At 54.3% G+C, this 17,499-nt stretch overlaps 7 protein-coding genes across 7 annotated transcripts; 3 read left to right on the top strand and 4 right to left on the bottom strand.

The window, feature by feature from the left end:
- Nucleotides 1–203: 203 nt before the first annotated feature.
- On the top strand, nucleotides 204–1,326 carry VDAG_10100 (peroxin-11). Its single transcript, XM_009651364.1, has 2 exons — nucleotides 204–917; nucleotides 993–1,326. The coding sequence occupies exons 1-2, from the start codon at nucleotides 376–378 to the stop codon at nucleotides 1,153–1,155; spliced, it is 705 nt and encodes a 234-aa protein (XP_009649659.1). The 5' UTR covers nucleotides 204–375; the 3' UTR covers nucleotides 1,156–1,326.
- Nucleotides 1,327–1,684: 358 nt separating this feature from the next.
- VDAG_10099 (pre-mRNA splicing factor) lies at nucleotides 1,685–3,338 on the bottom strand (the record flags this gene model as incomplete). Its single annotated transcript, XM_009651363.1, has 6 exons — nucleotides 1,685–2,107; nucleotides 2,164–2,260; nucleotides 2,315–2,391; nucleotides 2,732–2,922; nucleotides 3,061–3,189; nucleotides 3,287–3,338. The coding sequence occupies 6 exons, from the start codon at nucleotides 3,336–3,338 to the stop codon at nucleotides 1,685–1,687; spliced, it is 969 nt and encodes a 322-aa protein (XP_009649658.1).
- Nucleotides 3,339–4,157: 819 nt separating this feature from the next.
- On the bottom strand, nucleotides 4,158–8,099 carry VDAG_10098 (uncharacterized protein). Its single transcript, XM_009651362.1, has 3 exons — nucleotides 5,060–8,099; nucleotides 4,363–4,904; nucleotides 4,158–4,312 (listed from the first exon to the last, which is right to left on the bottom strand). Exons 1-2 carry the CDS (start codon nucleotides 8,009–8,011, stop codon nucleotides 4,830–4,832), a joined length of 3,027 nt encoding a protein of 1,008 aa, XP_009649657.1. The 5' UTR covers nucleotides 8,012–8,099; the 3' UTR covers nucleotides 4,158–4,312; nucleotides 4,363–4,829.
- Nucleotides 8,100–8,321: 222 nt separating this feature from the next.
- VDAG_10097 (tRNA (guanine-N(7)-)-methyltransferase) lies at nucleotides 8,322–9,815 on the bottom strand. Its single transcript, XM_009651361.1, has 3 exons — nucleotides 9,558–9,815; nucleotides 9,289–9,500; nucleotides 8,322–9,229 (listed from the first exon to the last, which is right to left on the bottom strand). Exons 1-3 carry the CDS (start codon nucleotides 9,695–9,697, stop codon nucleotides 8,742–8,744), a joined length of 840 nt encoding a protein of 279 aa, XP_009649656.1. The 5' UTR covers nucleotides 9,698–9,815; the 3' UTR covers nucleotides 8,322–8,741.
- A 414-nt stretch (nucleotides 9,816–10,229) lies between these two features.
- VDAG_10096 (uncharacterized protein) lies at nucleotides 10,230–10,983 on the top strand. Its single transcript, XM_009651360.1, has 2 exons — nucleotides 10,230–10,527; nucleotides 10,596–10,983. The coding sequence occupies exons 1-2, from the start codon at nucleotides 10,414–10,416 to the stop codon at nucleotides 10,863–10,865; spliced, it is 384 nt and encodes a 127-aa protein (XP_009649655.1). The 5' UTR covers nucleotides 10,230–10,413; the 3' UTR covers nucleotides 10,866–10,983.
- Nucleotides 10,984–11,654: 671 nt separating this feature from the next.
- VDAG_10095 (uncharacterized protein) lies at nucleotides 11,655–12,713 on the top strand (the record flags this gene model as incomplete). The annotated part of the gene is made up of 1 exon (XM_009651359.1): nucleotides 11,655–12,713. One exon carries the CDS (start codon nucleotides 11,655–11,657, stop codon nucleotides 12,711–12,713), a length of 1,059 nt encoding a protein of 352 aa, XP_009649654.1.
- A 43-nt stretch (nucleotides 12,714–12,756) lies between these two features.
- VDAG_10094 (uncharacterized protein) lies at nucleotides 12,757–15,455 on the bottom strand (the record flags this gene model as incomplete). The annotated part of the gene is made up of 3 exons (XM_009651358.1): nucleotides 12,757–13,996; nucleotides 14,251–14,312; nucleotides 14,371–15,455. 3 exons carry the CDS (start codon nucleotides 15,453–15,455, stop codon nucleotides 13,200–13,202), a joined length of 1,944 nt encoding a protein of 647 aa, XP_009649653.1. The 3' UTR covers nucleotides 12,757–13,199.
- Nucleotides 15,456–17,499: the final 2,044 nt, after the last annotated feature.

The raw sequence follows: 17,499 nt of genomic DNA, 5'->3' as shown, positions 1-17,499 counted from the left end.
AGTGATCATGATGCATGGAAGCAGCACGAGCCTGACATGCGCTCGTTAGTCCAAGCAGCATACGTCAGTCCAGAGACACACTGGATCCGCTCTTGCGTCCGGCTCGGTAATGTAGTGGTGACCTCAGCATGTGCTGTGACGTGACGAGCTCACCCCCAAACGCCTTACTCGGCCCTCCCTGAACGTGCGTTTACTGCTAATCCGGCACGCTGTGTGTGTTTATCTGCCTTGCTTGTGATCGAACGCTGAATTGTCCGAATCAGCCATCCCTCATCTCTCGCCAACGACGTGAACCTCTGCATCGCCACAATCGAAAGTCCAGCAACCCCTCCCATACTTTCCATCGACCCCGGATAATCAGACTGCACGCGCATCATGGTCGCCGACGCTCTCATCTACCACCCCTCTGTGGCGCATTACTTGCGCTTTGTCGCAACCACCGTCGGGCGCGACAAGCTGCTGCGCACCCTTCAATACTTCGCCCGCTTCTATGCCTGGTATCTCCTCCGCACCAACGGCACGGCTGCGCAGACTGCTCCCTGGGATGCCATCAAGAAGCAGTTTGGCCTGACCCGCAAGCTGATGCGCGTCGGCAAGAACGTTGAGCACTTCAAGGCCGCCGCTGCCGCTTCCGATGCCAAAACCACGGATCCCATCCTGCGCTACGCCGCCGTCGGCCGCCAGCTCGGCTACGCCGGCTACCTCTCCTTTGACATGGCCACCGTCCTAGATGCCGTCGGCATCCGCAAGTCGCCCCGCGCCAAGACCCTCCAGCGCGAGGCCTATCGCTTCTGGGCCATGGGTATTGCCTGCAGCGTCGTCGCTCAGGTGTACACGCTCTATCGCCTCCAGCAGCGCGAGGCGCGAGTCGATAAGAAGGATGGTGAAGGCGTGGTTGAGGGGAAGAGGATAGCCCTGTATGACAGCCCCAAACCGGCACCACGCCGTGCTCTGCCCTCTCCTCGTCAAACGAATGTGCTGACTCTTCGCAGGGAACGAGCTGCCAGCCGACTTCAGCTCCTGTCTGACGTCTGCGACCTGTCCGTGCCAACCTCAGCTCTGGGCTGGGTTGCCGTCGATGATGGTCTGGTCGGCCTTGCTGGAACCGTCAGCAGTCTCATCGGGGTATATACACAGTGGAAGAAGACGGCGTAGCGTAGCGTGGTTGCTGGTTCTGATGCACCACATCTTTTTTATACATCTCATGTCTGCGCTGTGCTTGGTCATTTATTCAGTGTACTTGGAGCAAGTTGAGTAACGAGTGCAAGTTCAATTTGTTCGGAGGTCATGGTCATTATTGTACAAGAAACATCATTGCGATCCGGCCTCGTCCAGTCCCCCTTTTTTGCACCCTCGAACCAGAGACCCACGCCAGTGGCCACACCACATAAATAGGCATGACATATCATCGTGATCCACCAACGCAAGGTATACATGAAATATGAGCTCTGTGGACTGCTGACTTAGCTCGGAGAAGAGATCAGTATTGTGGCGTGACAACGGTACCCACCCCGGGATATCCCTTCCGAGAACCGTTGGAAAACGGCTTGTGCTCGCCTCAAACCACCGCTACACTACCAGCCTGAGCGTACATTTGCGCCACAACGGAGTTCCCAGCGGCACGGGATCTAGCAGGAACCCGTCAGAAATAGGACCCTGAAAGTGACTCGTGCATGGCGATCATTTACCAGTAGCGGCCGCCACGTTCATACTCGCGGGGAGGGTAAGGATCGCGGGGGTATCCAGGGTCGCGCGGAGGGGGAAAGTCACGAGGAGGCCGCTCATAAGGAGGCCTGCTGTTGGCGTATGGGTCCGGAGGAGGTGGGGGATAGTCCCGGCGATAGGGATCGTCGTAGCGACCGCGCGGGGGAGGAGGGGGATAATCATCCATGGGGCGCCGCGGAGGCGACCGATAGCGAGCCCTTTCGTCGTAGTACTCTCTGCGAGGGCTTCTGTCACGGTAGCCGTCGCGGTAACCACGGGGACTGTATCCACGAGGCGGTCCGCGACGATCGTAGTCGTCCACTGGAGGAGGAGGAGGAGGGCGGCGACCGTTGGGGGATCGGGAACGACCTCGGTTGTCACGTGGAGGAATGTCGGGCTGGGTCTGTCTTCGTGTCAGTCATATACATGCATTGAAGGGTGCTCTAAAATTTGACTCACGTCGGCAACGCAGTTGACAGGCTTGCCTTTGAACTCTCGGCCGTCAAGCTTCTCCACAGCGGTTCTGAGGTCGGCAGCGGTTTCGAATTCAACAAAGCTAATAATGGAATTAGCCGATGCTGGTGAAGCTGGTTAAAGGGACATATCTTACCCGCGTCCATTGCCGTCGCGGCCAGTCTCGGAGTAGACAACGTCGAGGCTGGACTGACGAGCGAAGTCTTTCAGGTCCTATTCCAGAATTCCAAGTAAGTCGGTGTCCAGGACGCTGTTGTCACGTGTCGGTGGGGAAATGTTGTCCAAGCCAAAAAGAAGCCAGATACGACGGAAGATAACCAGTAGTCGACATCCACCAGGGGAGGAACGGGAAGCATCCTTTCGGACTCAAGAGGCTGGTGAGAAACCGAGATGCTGGCCCAGGTAGGGCCGCAGAGCCTCACTGGGGCGCCTGGTAAGGGACGCCAAGTTGAGCCGAGAGGATAAGTCCGGGATATCGAGCGCAGGCCCAAGAAACGGGAAAGGGGTAGATGTCCGGGGATCCAGCTTATGAGAATGGGAGAGAACAACAGACCTGCCAACTGGTATCCGTGGGTAGTCCCGTAATCTGCATCCGGTGCTGAGTACGACGTGGTCGGGGTGCAGCCCGCTCGTTGTGAGTGTTGTTATTGTTGTTGAACCCACCAGGAGCGGCGCCGCCATCGCGGTGCCGGGTGCCACGAGCGAATTGAACGGTTAGACGTTCGCCCATGAAGTCAGATCCATCTGGTGATATTTGGTTAGCGAGATGGTTCGTGGGTTGGCACGGTTGACGGTCGAGGTTCTAGGCTTACGGAAGGCTGTGTGGTGAGGTTAGCGACGATGACGTACTGTAGAGGAGCCATTTTCATATTGTCAACATACCAGGAACAACATCACGCGCATCCATGGCGTCCTTGTACTCGATGAAGCCAAAGCCATTCATGAGTTTTATCTCAGTAATTTCGCCAGTGCCATGGGTAGCAAAGTGCCCCTCAACTTCAGCTTTGGTAACTAATCGCGAACAGCCTGTCAGTCATTGCTGCAGGGTTATTGATGCATCATGACATTCATGACCTAATGATATCTCTGTAGAAAGGAGTGTTCTTACCATTGCGCGGGAGGTTGCCCAGGTAGAGCCTGGTAGACGAAACCTCGGTCATCTTGTCGTGAAGTAGAGCCGGGATGGAGAGGCTGCGCCTGTCTTTGCAGGGTTTATCGACTCGCTCGACGTGCAGGAATTCGGAGACACTGCTGTGATGATGCAGGAATGTAGATGGATGTGACCGCAATTGGAGGAGTGGGCGATGAGTGACTGTCGGGAGAAAACAGTGATCAAGGTCGGCGCGCAGGAATCTCCGTGTCAGACAAGAGTTTGGAAGTATGGGGGTATCAAAGGCTGAGGTCCGACTGGGTTATGTCGATAGAATTGGCGCCAGGCTACGGCTGCAGCTACAGCAGCGCAAGAGTCTCGATGGCAGCGGCGTCGGTGAGATTGTTAGCCGTGATGACCTGGTGTCGGCAGCTCCGCGGCTGATGGGAAGAGGTGAAGTTGGGAGGTGTACGAGGCGGAGCGGCTAAATCGTGGTCAACTGGATGCAAGCACACTGGAGTAGGTAAGGTAAGTAGCTGCAGAGGAGCTTTCGATGGCTCGCCAACTCGCCTAAAGGTCCAGGTGGGGAAGACTTGTGCACCGAGGAGGGTGGAGAAGGTGTAAACGGTCTCCACGGGCTGACGTTGTGCCGTGCGGCTGTGCAAGCCACCGGCAGGATAGAAGTACCGTTAGGTACCTACCCTACCTCCAAGGTCTCTCCAGCCCCCTGACACGCAGAGCACTACCAAGAGCTTGACGGCTGGCTGGGGTCAGAGCTCCTCGGTTTGTCACTTGGTTTATTAAAACGGGTGTTTGTCAAGCTAGCAGTCTTCTGTCCGGGGAATAATGCAGTTCGATTGAATTGAAGGCTGCTACCAATGCAGTTGGCATCCAGACGCCTCTGGTTAAAATTCTCAATCTTCTATGTATGCAATGATTCCCATCCTTCAAAGCCTCGGAGCACAACCCTGCCTCGCACAAACATTGTGTCACTCAAACAATATATCTATAAACTCGTCCATCAGAGTGAAGGCAAGATGAGCGCTGTTCGGTCATTAGTTGAGTTGTCCGGAAAAGGGGTAGGATGCGCGTACTTGAGCCTGGAATTGTTGAGGGTCGCGAATATCCGTCTGCTTGCAGCCTGGGCGTTCGCCCTTCCTACTACACTGCCGGCAACATCAGGGACGAGCGTTGCCAGCATCAAGCTAGCCTCTGTGCGACTTTTCTTCTTCTCAGATGCAGTCCTGGCCTTTCGCTCTTTCCGTGCCTGTCCGTCGGGCCACAGGCTGTCGCGCACCAGTCCGATGTAACGGAGTATGGCTTCCTCCTGAACGAGTGACTTGACGTTGTCTCTTACCTTCCTTTCAATCGTGCCTCCCAGGGAGCTGCTGCAACACCACAACGACAGCCCGGCCGCGAAGCCAGTTGTTGCCCCTGTTCAGCTCGAATACCTCCAGAAAGATGTCGCAGATTGGTTTGATGAAGGGCTCTAACTCCTTGTTCTCAAAAGCGTTCAGTTCAGCCTCAGCCTCGGCCGCGCTGATGCCGTTCTCGGCTACACTCAAGGGCATGGTGTTGAGCTGGCTGGTGGCTGCCGCGATGAGGTTCTGCCCAGCCACCGATAGCTGGTCAAGGACTGGGATGTTACCCCAAAATATCTTCCATGCCGTCCGTTACCGAGTCATATAGACGGGTGATCATATCCCTTTGATACTCTCGGTCGACGAGATCCTGGCCCTCAGCAATTGTGCTTTGCGATAAGAATGCGCGCAGATCCCGGCTGCGGCATACCTCTGGCAACTGAAGAAGTTCACGTAGATAGACTTCCAGAGCAGCTCGCCGCTTACGAAGGAACTCGCTTTGGAACTTCATCATGACCCGTCGTCGAGGGAAATCGAGATTTCTGACAGACGGTACGCTTGAACGAAGCTTCTGGTGAAGCTCGTGGAACTCACTGTACCGTCTTGTAACCATCCACGTAGCTGCCGGCATCTTCTCGCCAGCGTTTCTCTGCACTTCGATCACGTACAAGGCGAATTCTCTTCCGTCATCTTCTCGTCCCACTTGGATAGACTTGATCCTGACTGTAGACCGCCCATATAAGCTGTTGTCGCTTTCTTGTACCACGTACTGCTGCCTCTGGAGCTCCTTGCGCCGCATTTCTCGTTGCAAGCTCGCTTTAGACTTTCTCAAAATGCGAAGCTCGGCTGTGTTGTTTGTCAGTTCTGCTTTTCGAGTAAGAGAATCCACGATGGCATCCTGGGCGGCTAGACGCTCAATGTCATTAGACAATGCTGCGATGGCTTCTGCTAAGCCCAGGTCGCCAGGAGCAGCCTCGTGTACTTCGTCATCTTCATCCGCTCGTGATTCGTCGGCTAGATCATCTTGCTCCTCAGGGATGTACCTGTCCTCGTCACCAAATAGATCGTCGTCCACGAAGACACCAATGCGCGACGCAGCGCTGACGAGGCCCAGCGACGACAGACTTGGTCTTTCGCCATCTTTTGCGGCTGCCATAGTTTTCATAGCATCCACCGAGCCCCGTGTCGAATCGTTATCACCTGAAAAGAGACTAGCTGGCCGCATCTCCTCCGGTCCGAATAGAGAAGCTCTGAATTCCTCGGCCGTTTTGGGTCGATCGCCGTCCTCCATAATATTATTCAGTGCTTCTTCCATAGCTTGAACCACAGTTGTGTCTGGCACATGTCGGTCGATGTCCTGGTCTAAGCTCTGCACAGAGTCTATCATGCCGTCGACATCGAGTTCCTCGTCGTCGAATAATCGATTGGAGGGCTCCTCGTCTAGGGATTGCCGTGAATTCGCAAGATGATCAATGCCAGTGCCACTGCTCTCCATGGACCTCAAATCTGTCACGGAGCCGCCACGCTTGGGCTGCAGATGTGCGAGTCGAGGAGTTGGTCGTGTGGCAGACTTGGGCTTGTTCTGATATGATTGTGAAGCTCTATGTGTCGGCGGATGTGCTGGTCCGGCGACTGAGGGTTCGTGAGATGATGGCGTGTGTGAAGGTTGTGACATAGGGAGCTGCAGTGCTGAAGCCTCCTGCGAGGCTAGACATTTGTAGAACAGATCTGATTTTTTGAAGTTTTGGAAATACCGCCCCTGCATATTTTCCAATACAGCGGACTGCGCCCCAAGTATGGCCCGCCTAGCCTTGTAATACTGTTCCGGCGTCGCAGCTTTACCGGCACTCAAGAAAGCTCGCACCTCACTCCTGGCAGCTTGCGATATGTTGAGCTGAGGATTGGCCATGTATGCCTGCTCGATCTGAGCGAGGTCAAGTCGATCAGAGTCGCTCCACATGGGAAGTTGCGACGGCATCTGCTCATCGTTGGCTTCCTCTTCCTCTAACGGGTTGCGGAAGCCGTCGACAACGAGCCAGAACTGCACCAGGGGCAAAACATGGTGCCTGTCCATGAATTCCATGAAGTACGACAACCCGGACGAGTCGCGCAAGAGATCAACGAGCGTTGCATTCTCCAGCTTGGATGTTCTCGGTGTCGGGGTATTCATCGATGTAGCAGGCGCTGCAGCTTTATGATCTCCGCCGACGGCAAGGAGCTGTACCTTTTGATCAAGTAGGCGTTTTCCCATGTCCAGGCGACGAAGATAGACCTGGTCTTGGCTCTCCTGTGACGAGTCCCGCTTGTAAAGACTGGCAATTTCACTTCGAAGGCGCCGAGCGTCGGAGAGGTTACTGACTTTCCGGATTGCGCGGATAAATTTTTCGAACTTGCGTTCGCTATCACCAGGGACAAGGCGGGGTATGATCGCAGCTTTGCCCGGCTTAGGTGCTGGGGAAGCATGTTGGTCCAGAGCTGCCCTCAATTTTCGCACGGTTGAGCGGTCCTGGAGCATTGACCTCCCGTAGTTCTCCATGATTTGATTCCACGTATCAGGTTCCGCAAGTAGTTGTAGCACTGGGAAGAGGATCGCACAAGCCACAATTTCGCGGATTATGATGGACACGGCGCGGCTGGCGAGTAGATTCGGTGGCAACAAACTGGGAAGAATGCGGGCAACAGTCTTCCGCAAGTAGTCTTGCTGCACAAGCTTCGTATCGGGAAAAGACAGAGAGGCTGCGGCATGTAGCTTGCCCTCTCGATACTTGGACGCTATGGCAAGATCCAGCTCTTCAGACTCCGTTACAGAGCGGTTGAGTTTCTTCCCTCGAACCGAGTGTTCCGCATCGCAGAAATCTTTGAAGTGTATCGTCATTACGGGAACAAGCCTGCTGGTGACTATTTCGGCGAGGTCGAGCTCCAACAGCCGGTTTCGAAGATTGCCGAGAGCAATACGGACGGCCTTATCGACTTCGTCTGAGAAGGTGGGGTTCTTGCTAATGTGGGAGTACCAAGAAGAGACGAAGTCGCGCATAATAAGTCCAAGGAGGTCGTCAAGGGCGCTGGAGACGTTCGGCAGGCTGGCGTATAGCGATGTCTTTGAATACGATTGTCGAACTTGTAGGCTAGCGCAATCGGCTGCCCATGCCGTCGGGTCATGGAAGATGGCACCATTCGGGCGGGGAGACCGATGATTGAGAGCGATTCGTGAGCCCCTGGAAGTAAGGAGAATGACCAAAAGGATGGCGAGCAAGGTCGAAGCAATGCCGCTGCAATAGGCGTAACCTGACCATCGTAGCGCGGGAGCCCAGTTAACGACGTATCCCCAACCGACAAAGCATGCGAAGCCGGAGAGGATTAGGTCTCTTTTTGAGAGAGCCATAATCTAGCAATCCAAGTAGCGAAGGTTGTCACGGCATGACTTGTAGTCATAATCATGCTGTCGCTGGAATTCGAATTTGATGTCGCATAAGAGTCGTAGAGGGGGGCTTTGGGAATCCCGGGACACTTGGACGAGCTGTCGCACGACAAGCGCCCCTGATTGGCAGGCGGTGAGGCTGACTGGCCCATGCAGCAGATAAGGCGCATGCATCCTGGTCAACGACTTGATGACCGATACCATGCAATTTAATGCTGCATTGAACGTAAAACTATTTAAACAGACGGGTGTGACTTGGCCAGGCTACCGTGTTTGTGTACGTTTTTTTGAGCCGAAACTCGAATTGAGTACTTCGCATTGCTCTATCGTACAGCCGAAGAAATCCATGCCAGGGACGCACTATGGCTCGCCAAGACTGAGACCCAGACACATGTTGTTCCCTTTAAAGCAGCCGTAGACTGTGAGCAAGCCATATGACTAGGCATGTCCATGGTAGCAGGTTCAACTCAGAAACACTATTAGGCCTCGAGCGAAGGGAAATCGGTTCAGCGTCCTACCCCTCGCGAGGTGCCTGTTCCTAGTGCACATAGTTGGCCCGTCGCGCAACGAAGCCCGCCTAGACGCGGTGCATCCTGCTTGACTTGCTTGCAAGTCATCAAGCATCGGGCTGTGGTAAGCCCGTGATCGGATTCATCAGGTCAAAAACTGTTCGTGAAGGTTTTGTCGACTTCCATCACCAAGAGGGGTCTTCTAGCCTGCGGAAGATAGCCACAAATTTGTGGCCGCTGTTCCGCTCAACTTTCTTGCCTTCCTCTGTCTCGGACTTCATGACCTTGACACATTCATCAGAAGCTTCGTCATCGCCTGTGAGTCTGATAAATGACGGGTGAGCTTCCAAATGCTCGACCATCCATTGGTGTAAAGCCTCAACATCCGTGATCGTATAAACTATACCGCCTGGACGAAGTGCATACGCGTATTCCGAGTTTAGCGTTGGCGATACAATTCTGGCCTTATGTTTCCGGGTCTTGAAATGCGGATCAGGGAAGCAGATGAAGATTTTAGATAATTGGCCTTTAGCGAAGAAGTTGGGAAGAAATTTCATGGTGTTGGCCCTGAGACAGGCGATATTTTGGTATAAAGCTGTGTCGACATTCTGGGCTCGCAGGGCTCGTATGCGCTCCTGCACAAATTCGGATACTTGGGCTCGTATTTCCAAACCTGTTCCGAGGTTAGGTTAGTACTGACACGGCAGGCTAGGACATTATACTTGAACAGACCAAGGATAAGTTTATTGGGCAACAAAGGTGCAAGTGCTACAAGTAAGCCGCCGAACCCGCACCCAATGTCCACAACCTCGACATCCTGGGTCAGAGGTTTTACTGTGGGAAGTGCTTTGCTCGCAGGGGTTGATAGTGCAGTTTGATCGTCTCTGCTCGCAACGAAGCCCGGATAAAAGGATGACCAGTCCATGCAGTCTGGGCTTGGAGGGCTACGGAAAAGAAAGTCAGCGAGGCGATGCCAACTAAGGAATATGTTTGCAGCTTACTAAGCCAACCGGTGGTCGGAGAAAGGGTTCGCGTGTGCTCTTTGCCGATAGAACTTCTTTCTGGGCATGTCGGTAGCATCTTGATCGCGAGTGTTACGCCAGCTATCGCGCTGCTCAGCTCGACTTTTCGTTCGGCCCATTGTTTCGCAAGGAAAGAGATTCTGGGCTCCGCTGTGTCTCCGTGAATGCTCAGATGTTGCGGAGAAGTTTGTCAGGGTGGACAGGAGATTGGGTAACAGAGGTGGCTCAACTGACTGTGAAGCATATGCGAATCCTAAGCGTGGGGCAGGCTTGGTGGAGTTTTTGTGTTCAAGGTGAGTGGAAGGCGGGGCACCCAGACCCCTGTCGTATACCTCCCAGGTGTGCCAGTGCGTATGGACCCCTTCCCTCTTCCCCATGCGCGTATGAACACCCCAGCATCTCCTTCTAGGTAGGTAGCACTGCCACCCGCATGTGTGGGTGATCATTCAGTGTCATCGAACGGAATGCATGCAACATCAGTTACATCTCATGAACAACATCTCACTGCCTACTACAGCGGATCACTTGCATTCATCAACTGCGCAAAGTTTCTGTCCCACAACGGACTGTCGCAACCCCTGATGTCATGAAATACCTGGATGGATTCCTTCAGCATCGATTCTCTCCATGAGCGTCAAGTCTAAGGCACGAGATCAATGCAAAGAGGCATGATAGCACCAGGCGACCGGGATCATCTGAATACCCACGATAGCCAGTTAGCCCCCAGGGCCACGTCCATTGCTTCCAACTTCAGTGTACATTCGGTATTTTGCTCCCGAAAACCACTTTCGCTCATCCATAAGGAAACCCCATCTTTGCAGCTGGCGAGTTCACAATGGCGAATCGAGACCAGGAGCCAGTCTCTTCGTCCTGGATACAGATGTTAATGGACTCTACGATGATGTCGTCGACCTATCCCACAATGGTCAGATACATCTCTGGTGCTTGCGTATGTTGCTCTCCTATTCGCCCGCCCAGACATTGGATTTAACAGCGGTGCTGACTTTCCTCAACAAGATCGCGCTGGGTCTGTTTTTCATACTACCAGCCGTTATATTGGTCCTTCTGGATCTTGTCATCTGGTTCTGTCGCCTTCTCTGTGGCCGGGCGCCTGTCCTCACCGAAAATGCCGCTCGGTATGAGTCCGGCGCGACTGTCCTCGAGGCGAGCCCTCACAACCGTCGGCAAGACAAGCAAGTCACTCTGCAGCAAGTTTCGGACGGAAACAGGCGTCGGGTCCCTCAACAGCGAGAGCAAGTGAGCGGTTCCACGGAAAAACCATTATAAGTACTCGAGGCTCACCAACACACCGCCGAAAACGCCATGCTTGGCGCGGGTCCAATGACCTTGCGATTCCTATCCAAAAATTGACAGACTGGACGAACATCGTTCGGTATGCGTATCATTGACATGGGCCAACATGATCAAGCGTGGCCGGTGAAGTAAATGTGATGCTTTTGTTGCTGTATTGCTCTATACAGCGGGAGAACACTCCGTCTTGACTACTGCTGTGCCTACCAGCAACCAAGGGGGCTCTTGTACATCTCTGCGCAAGAGACATATGTTACCAGCCTTTATCAGTAAGTCTTAAGCTATAAGCCTTGCCCCAACAGTGACACACTGGTCTTCAATAGCATAGTTTCGGCAGCGCAGTATTGAAGCATTTTTGTTCCCGGCCAGGCCTTCATCGGCTGTTGAACATATCGGCGGACTTTGGGGTATGGCACAAAGCAAAGATTCGACATAGGACGAGACAATGAAGTAGTGTTGTCGCTCATGTTTCTACTAGTGATCCATAAAGATCAGTGGGGAAATAACAGACATGAAGCCATCCGGCAAAGTGCTTGGGGGTGTACAATGATGGGGTGGATTCAGGACCCCCCACCCGGCCCTCACAGTACTGAACCAACCCTCAGCACATCCTTATCAGCTTATCTCCAATGGCTATTTGAGGTACCCCAACGATTAAACCGAAATCCCCTTCTCGGGAACGCATCACCAACCCATGATCCAGCGTTTCTTTACCACAGCCAAGAGCACACTGCTTTCACTACTGCCTGAAAATTCGCCTCAATCATGCCCCAAGACCCGAATCTCTACGGCCAGCCCGCGCCCAAAAGGCGAAAGAACAACGCGGCCTTGACGAGTACCCTAGACTTCACAGCACAATTGACCTCGCTGCTCAACGGTTCCGCCACGTCTACCACGTCCGCTGCCGCCCGGTCGCGGCCAGGGCCCTCGAAGATCACGAAAGATGCCGCTGTGTCCAAGTCCAGAGCGTCCCGAGAGGCGAGGCGCGACAATAAGCTGTTCCTCAAGGATGCGCCTGGGCAGGACGAGGCGCAAACGTTGGCCAGCACGCGGCGCAAGATGGAAGAGAAGGCTCGGCTCTACGCCGCCATGAAGCGCGGCGACTATGTTTCCAAGGAGAACGAGGCCGCACCGCTCGTCGACTTTGATCGCAAATGGGCTGAGGCGGAAGAACAGCGTGAGCGAGATGACGAGTCTAGCTCGGGGTCCGACGACGGTTACGACGGCGGTGGCGACAAAGGCAAATCATCCGAGACTAATACAGATGGCAATGAAATGGTTGAATATGAGGATGAATTCGGTCGATTGAGGCGCGGTACCAGGGCCGAGATCGACCGACTGGAGCGCCAGCACCGGCGTGGTGTTCTTGGCGCAGAGGCACTGGAGGGCATGGCGGCTCGACCCAAGGCTCCGACCCAGATCATTTACGGTGACACGATACAAACGCTTGCCTTCGTCCCCGAAGATGCAGAAAATATGGACGCGCTGGCGCGCAAGCGTGACAGGAGTCCGACGCCACCCGAAGCCAAACACTACGATGCGGACAGCGAGATCAGAACGAAAGGAGCAGGCTTCTACAAGTTCAGCCGGGATGAGGAAACACGGATGGCCGAGATGGAAAACCTGGAGAAGGAGAGACAGCAAACGGAAGAGAAGAGACGAGCGCTGGATGACAAGAAGCAGGCTAGGCGCCAGCAGTTAGAGGAGAGGAGGAAAGAGCTCGAGGGCAGAAGGGCTAAGAAGATGGCTGACAACTTCCTCGATACTCTAGCCGCAGATTACGGTGGTCGTGAGGTGAACGGTAAAGACGAAGCCGAGGCATAAGTCACCAATCTCAACATGATTCAGGGTGCACCGGATTATTCTTGATGCATATTCACGACCTGAACTAAATAAGCTCATGGTCATTTGATCTATCTATGCGTGCGTAGGTGACGTCTGTAGCCTGAAAGACCCCCGCCGCTGTAATCGATAAAATGCTCTATATGTCCCGGATAGGAAAGGCAAAATAAAGACAGATATAACCATTGCAGACCATGCGGCCTATGTTCATTTGTGTGGCCATCCTCCAAGCCTACTGGTACATATCATTCGTACCCGGCCTTGCATCGTCTCGACGCTTGTAAAAGTAGGCTCGACTCGTAGAATCAGGCTGCTGATGGGGTATAACCCAGGCAAAACAAGAAATGCCATAACTCCAAGAAACCAGAACGCCAGCTCCCACTTCAGGATACTAATATCTCCTGTCGCCCAATGTTTGATACATTCAACACATGAAATCTTCCATCGCCGTTCGCTGCTCAACCGTTTTCAAGTAAACCACCACATGCACCCACACTCGCTCAACTGACTATAAGGCTGACTGTTTCTTGGCCTCAGAGAGTTGTCTCTGACCGAACGCTTCGATTCCTCAAAGTGGTATGCGACGAGCCGCTGGTTCTCGACAATGATGACCTGGATTGGATCTCCATCGACGCCAATCACAGGCACGGAGGTAAACCCGTCATCGCATATCTCAACCTGTTGACAGACAGCAGCACGGGTGTCGTCATCGGAAATACGACTTTCTTCAATCTTCATAATTTTGGGGTAGGGTGGCGCCGGCGGTTTCGGCGTTCTCGTAGTGGTTGTCGGAGGCCCATATGGCGCAGCGGCTGGTTGCTCGTTAGTAGATGACGTGGGTGCTGTTGATGTTGTGGCGTCGCTCGAAGTAGACGGACTAGGTGAGCCGCTGAAACTGTTGTTCTCAGAAGGATAAATGAAGACCTCGAGCAGAGTTCCGGGCCATGTGCAAATCCATGGCCTGTCCCCGGCATTGGTACCAATGACGCCCTTGCCCTTAAGGTCCGTGGGGGGTTCCAAGCCCCAGTTCCGCTTGACTGTGTTCTTGCTTGACATGGACCCAACATTAGGAAACCTGTCTTCCGCAATGATCACAGTCTTGTTGTAGGCAACTTGAGCAAACCAGGCGGGGCCCAGTTCTGGTGCGTCGTTATCCTTGACAAGTCTCATGATTATGGGATCATCAATCGTCGGTGGTTGAGTGCCCCAATTGTACAAGCCAGAGATACTGGAACCGTTGGAGAGGGTTAGCTGAAGGGTGTAGTCTGATATAGGCGTGCCATTGGGCAGCTTAGAAACAGCCATAGCGTATATTGTAAACGGAATGTTGCAAGTCCAAGCCTGAGCCTGAGTAGTGTCGTTGAAACATGTAGTAGGAGCCTGACTGGAAACCAGTGGTGGCAAGCTGAAGGTTCCCGTGTCGAGGGGAGGCAGGTCAGCAGGCTTGGTTGGTAAGGGGAACGTGTCCAGTGTTTGCGTCGTGTATGTGATCGGTATGGCGCTCTCGTCTGGTTCTGACCTGGCTTATTGGAATCCTCTTTCGCGAAAAGAGTGCCTATTACCGCACCAAGAATAATGCCCCTGTAAGGTGGTTAGCTCACGCTTCGTGTGTTTTGTGGCAATTCAAAGCGAGACTCACATGACAAGAAGCGCGACTGCTACGAGGCAGACAGCCCAGTACGGCACAACGCCCCACATGCGTTTCTTCGCTCTCTTCTGCCAGCGGTGGTCATCCTTCTCGTTGAAGGTCTGGGCGGCTGTGTTGATCTCGTGTTGGCTGACAGAATCAGATGTGACACTCCGTGTAGAAAGCCTCGATTGTGGTGTGTCAAGATCATCCCTTGATTCGAACTCGGGGTTCCGTGTCGCCAGCCCGATGCCTCCTGCTCCGGGGATGGGCGGATTCGATACTGGTTGTTGAGGTGTCGCATCGGCATCCGTTTCCTGCTCGTTGCTCCCCGTAGTTTTCCTCGCATATGCCTCGTCCGGATATCTGCTGTACGGCGGAAGCTCCTCGGTATGCCCGAGGGGTCCAATCATGTCGGCAATTTCCTCGCCGTCGGGCCCGATACGCCTTCGGTAGTTGTCTGGCCTCCCAAACCCCACCGGGATGTCCGAGTCATGCGGGGCGTCAACAGGCGCGGTCGTTTGTGTGTAGAGGCCGTAGGGATGCGTGGGGCGTTGGGGTCCAGCATATGATCTTTCTGATATGGGCATGGTTGATGAAGTGGCAACGCTGAAGGTGCGTTGCGGATAAGCATGGTGAGCAGTTGAGGAGCCCGAGGAGCCATTGATTGTGCTTTCAGAGTACTCGGAGGGAATAGCCGTCGAGCTACTGGGAGTCCTGGATAGGCGTGCGGCATTGAGATGTCCTAGAGCGCCATCGTGACGTAGAGCCAAGGGGTCGTGAGTTCGAGGAGGTTTTGCAATGCTCGACGGTCGAGCGGATGGCGGGGCGAAAGATGCTTCGGGTGCATGTGTGGAGACAGACGAGGCGGATGAAGCAAGATGAAGAGGCTGGTTCGGATCGCGGGCCAGCGAAGTTGAGGGGGGTTGTGTCGACATCGGTAGGGAATCGGAGGGCCTGAAGCCGTCGGCAATCATCATGGCGCTGAGGTCGTAATCATCATCGCTGTCAAGGCGGCTGGAGATGGAAGTCCTGACTGAAGTGGTGGCCGAATCGGCAGGCCCAACACCGGGCTGTCTGTGGGGGGAAGAGTCCATTTTCAATCAATGGAAATTCCGCGTCTAAATACAAAGACAGGAGATATCTCGGGTTCGTAGCGTTGGAGCAAGCTGTGGCAGACGAGGACAGATCAAGGAGACATGAGGTGTCAGGAATTGGACCCCCGCCCCGAGAGGCCGCTGCTTCCAGCGGCGAAAGCGGCCGGCGGTCGGGAACGAAGAACAGTCAAGTGACCGACGGTTCAAAGATGAGCAGTTGACCGCTTTGCAACGATAACGGAGGTGACGCGGAATGGGTGGTTGTGTGGGTGGTGATACGTTGAACGAGAGGGCTTTGGGATTGGAGGCGCAATAATGTGTGGAGGACGAAAGTCGAGAGTGTCCAAGCCCAGGCGGCGCGGTGGACTCATTAGGAACTGGGACTGAAACTGGAATTACCAGGTGGGAAGGAAGGGGGAAAGGCCGTGCAGGCTTTGGGTCATGAGCCGAACGTGTTGGACGGAGGCGCTGGGAGGGTACATGGTAGGTAGTTGGCGGGCGGGCAGACACCGGGTCGGCCGTGTGTAGGCTGGGCCGAGCACAATGTAAGGTAGTGCAGATACTAAGGAGGCCTCACGACCAATGAGCAGCGATTACTGTGCGTATACGAACGGGGCGGGGCGTGAGTCGAGAATACCATCCTATGTTTGGCTGATGTCGCTGGAAAGCGGATATAGACTGAGGCAGTATTCTGCTCTGGAGGCTCTGATTGGTGATGGCACAGTGTGCAGAGATGAGCGCCCACTCCGTCGAGAACCACCATCCTGACGAAGCTGCGCCAGCGTCATCCCAGCCCCCTGGCGGGAGGCCTTTTGTTGTGGAGAACCCCCTTAATAAACACTCGGACTTCAGCAGCCCACTCACAGGATAGCGCGTGGAGTGTGTTTTTCTGGCTGGAAGGACCGCTGTCTGGGCCCGCGTAAGATGGTTTGGCCCTGACTCAGTTGCTGCTTGCCATTGCGCGACGAAATCCAGTTGAAGGCAAGGATGCAAACTCTTGACGTCCTCAGGTGCCAAGTAAGTTCTGTGTGCAACAGAGGTCGACACGCCAAGCAGCTGTCGGCCCCTGCGTTCGAACGGTATCTCTCTGATGCTTCTCTCTGAAGAGAAGTATATCGTCTGGATTGTGGTGCAATTGGAAATCGAGTCCCCCGTCTCTCCTCGAGAGGTAGGTACCTTTTCTACCTGACTTAGGTAGGTAGGTAGGTAGGTAGGTAGCCAGCATAGTAAACGTTTGATCATGGCCGCTGGTCGTGCCCATCTGCTGAATGTGGCTAGGGGTCAAGGTGCCTTATCTGTAGGCATTCAAGGGTCCCTTAACCTTACATATACGTCCAACTCCCTTCTGCGCCAATCAATCGGCAGCGCGCAGCGACTCATTAAAAAGCTTTATCCTCATCCTCATCTGATCGTTTGACCAGGGCATATCGGCTTGGCTGTCTTGTCTACCTAGATCTTGCTTCGCCTTTCACTACCTACGGCACCTAACCCCAAGACGGAGCCAGAGCCATTGCCTCCCACGTTCGATCCCAATTCTCCTCTGTGGACGGGCGTCAGCATCATATCGCGTCGGCTGGTCAGCTGGCGGCAGCATGCCAAAACAAAATAAGGCAACCAACGTGAAGGGGCCCGACTCGCGCCCCCCCTTCTGCTGCTCACATTACCCCCCAGCTCAGCAGTCGACCATGCAGGTTGCTGCAGACAACCACACCCACCCACAACTTGGCCCCTTTGCCCTTTGCCCTTTGGCCCTTCATTCACCTGCATCTTTACGTTCACTTCTAGATCCATTGGTTCGTAGCCAGTCAAATCTTCACTCACCGAAACAGCCTCATCTTCCATCGTCGTCCGCGAACCTTACCGCGCCTGAATGGCACATTCGAGGCCATTGTCTCTCGCCCCTCCGACCTGACCCCCCGTTTCTCCCGGGCGGCACTTGCACTTTGCCATGTTCACCAGTCACTCAGCCTCATCAGTGTCCACACCCCCAAGTCATCATCACCATATGTTTCTGCAGGGGGTGTGTAGCTCATGTCCAGTGGTA

This window comes from Verticillium dahliae, genomic scaffold (genome assembly GCF_000150675.1).
Source record: "Verticillium dahliae VdLs.17 supercont1.31 genomic scaffold, whole genome shotgun sequence".
Lineage (NCBI taxonomy): Eukaryota > Fungi > Ascomycota > Sordariomycetes > Glomerellales > Plectosphaerellaceae > Verticillium > Verticillium dahliae.
This window is presented reverse-complemented; position numbering and strand designations above follow the sequence as displayed.

Excerpts from the sequence above, each read along its gene's own strand:
- VDAG_10100 (XM_009651364.1), top strand. The coding sequence starts at position 376 with ATGGTCGCCGACGCTCTCATCTACCACCCCTCTGTGGCGCATTACTTG. Across the intron at positions 918-992 it reads GAGGGGAAGAGGATAGCCCT|GGAACGAGCTGCCAGCCGAC; the intron begins GTATGACAGCCC and ends GACTCTTCGCAG.
- VDAG_10098 (XM_009651362.1), bottom strand. The coding sequence starts at position 8,011 with ATGGCTCTCTCAAAAAGAGACCTAATCCTCTCCGGCTTCGCATGCTTT. Across the intron at positions 4,905-5,059 it reads AACTTCTTCAGTTGCCAGAG|TCCTTGACCAGCTATCGGTG; the intron begins GTATGCCGCAGC and ends GTAACATCCCAG.
- VDAG_10097 (XM_009651361.1), bottom strand. The coding sequence starts at position 9,697 with ATGGGCCGAACGAAAAGTCGAGCTGAGCAGCGCGATAGCTGGCGTAAC. Across the intron at positions 9,501-9,557 it reads TCCGACCACCGGTTGGCTTA|CCCTCCAAGCCCAGACTGCA; the intron begins GTAAGCTGCAAA and ends TCTTTTCCGTAG. Across the intron at positions 9,230-9,288 it reads GCCCAATAAACTTATCCTTG|GTTTGGAAATACGAGCCCAA; the intron begins GTCTGTTCAAGT and ends ACCTCGGAACAG.
- VDAG_10096 (XM_009651360.1), top strand. The coding sequence starts at position 10,414 with ATGGCGAATCGAGACCAGGAGCCAGTCTCTTCGTCCTGGATACAGATG. Across the intron at positions 10,528-10,595 it reads GATACATCTCTGGTGCTTGC|ATCGCGCTGGGTCTGTTTTT; the intron begins GTATGTTGCTCT and ends TTCCTCAACAAG.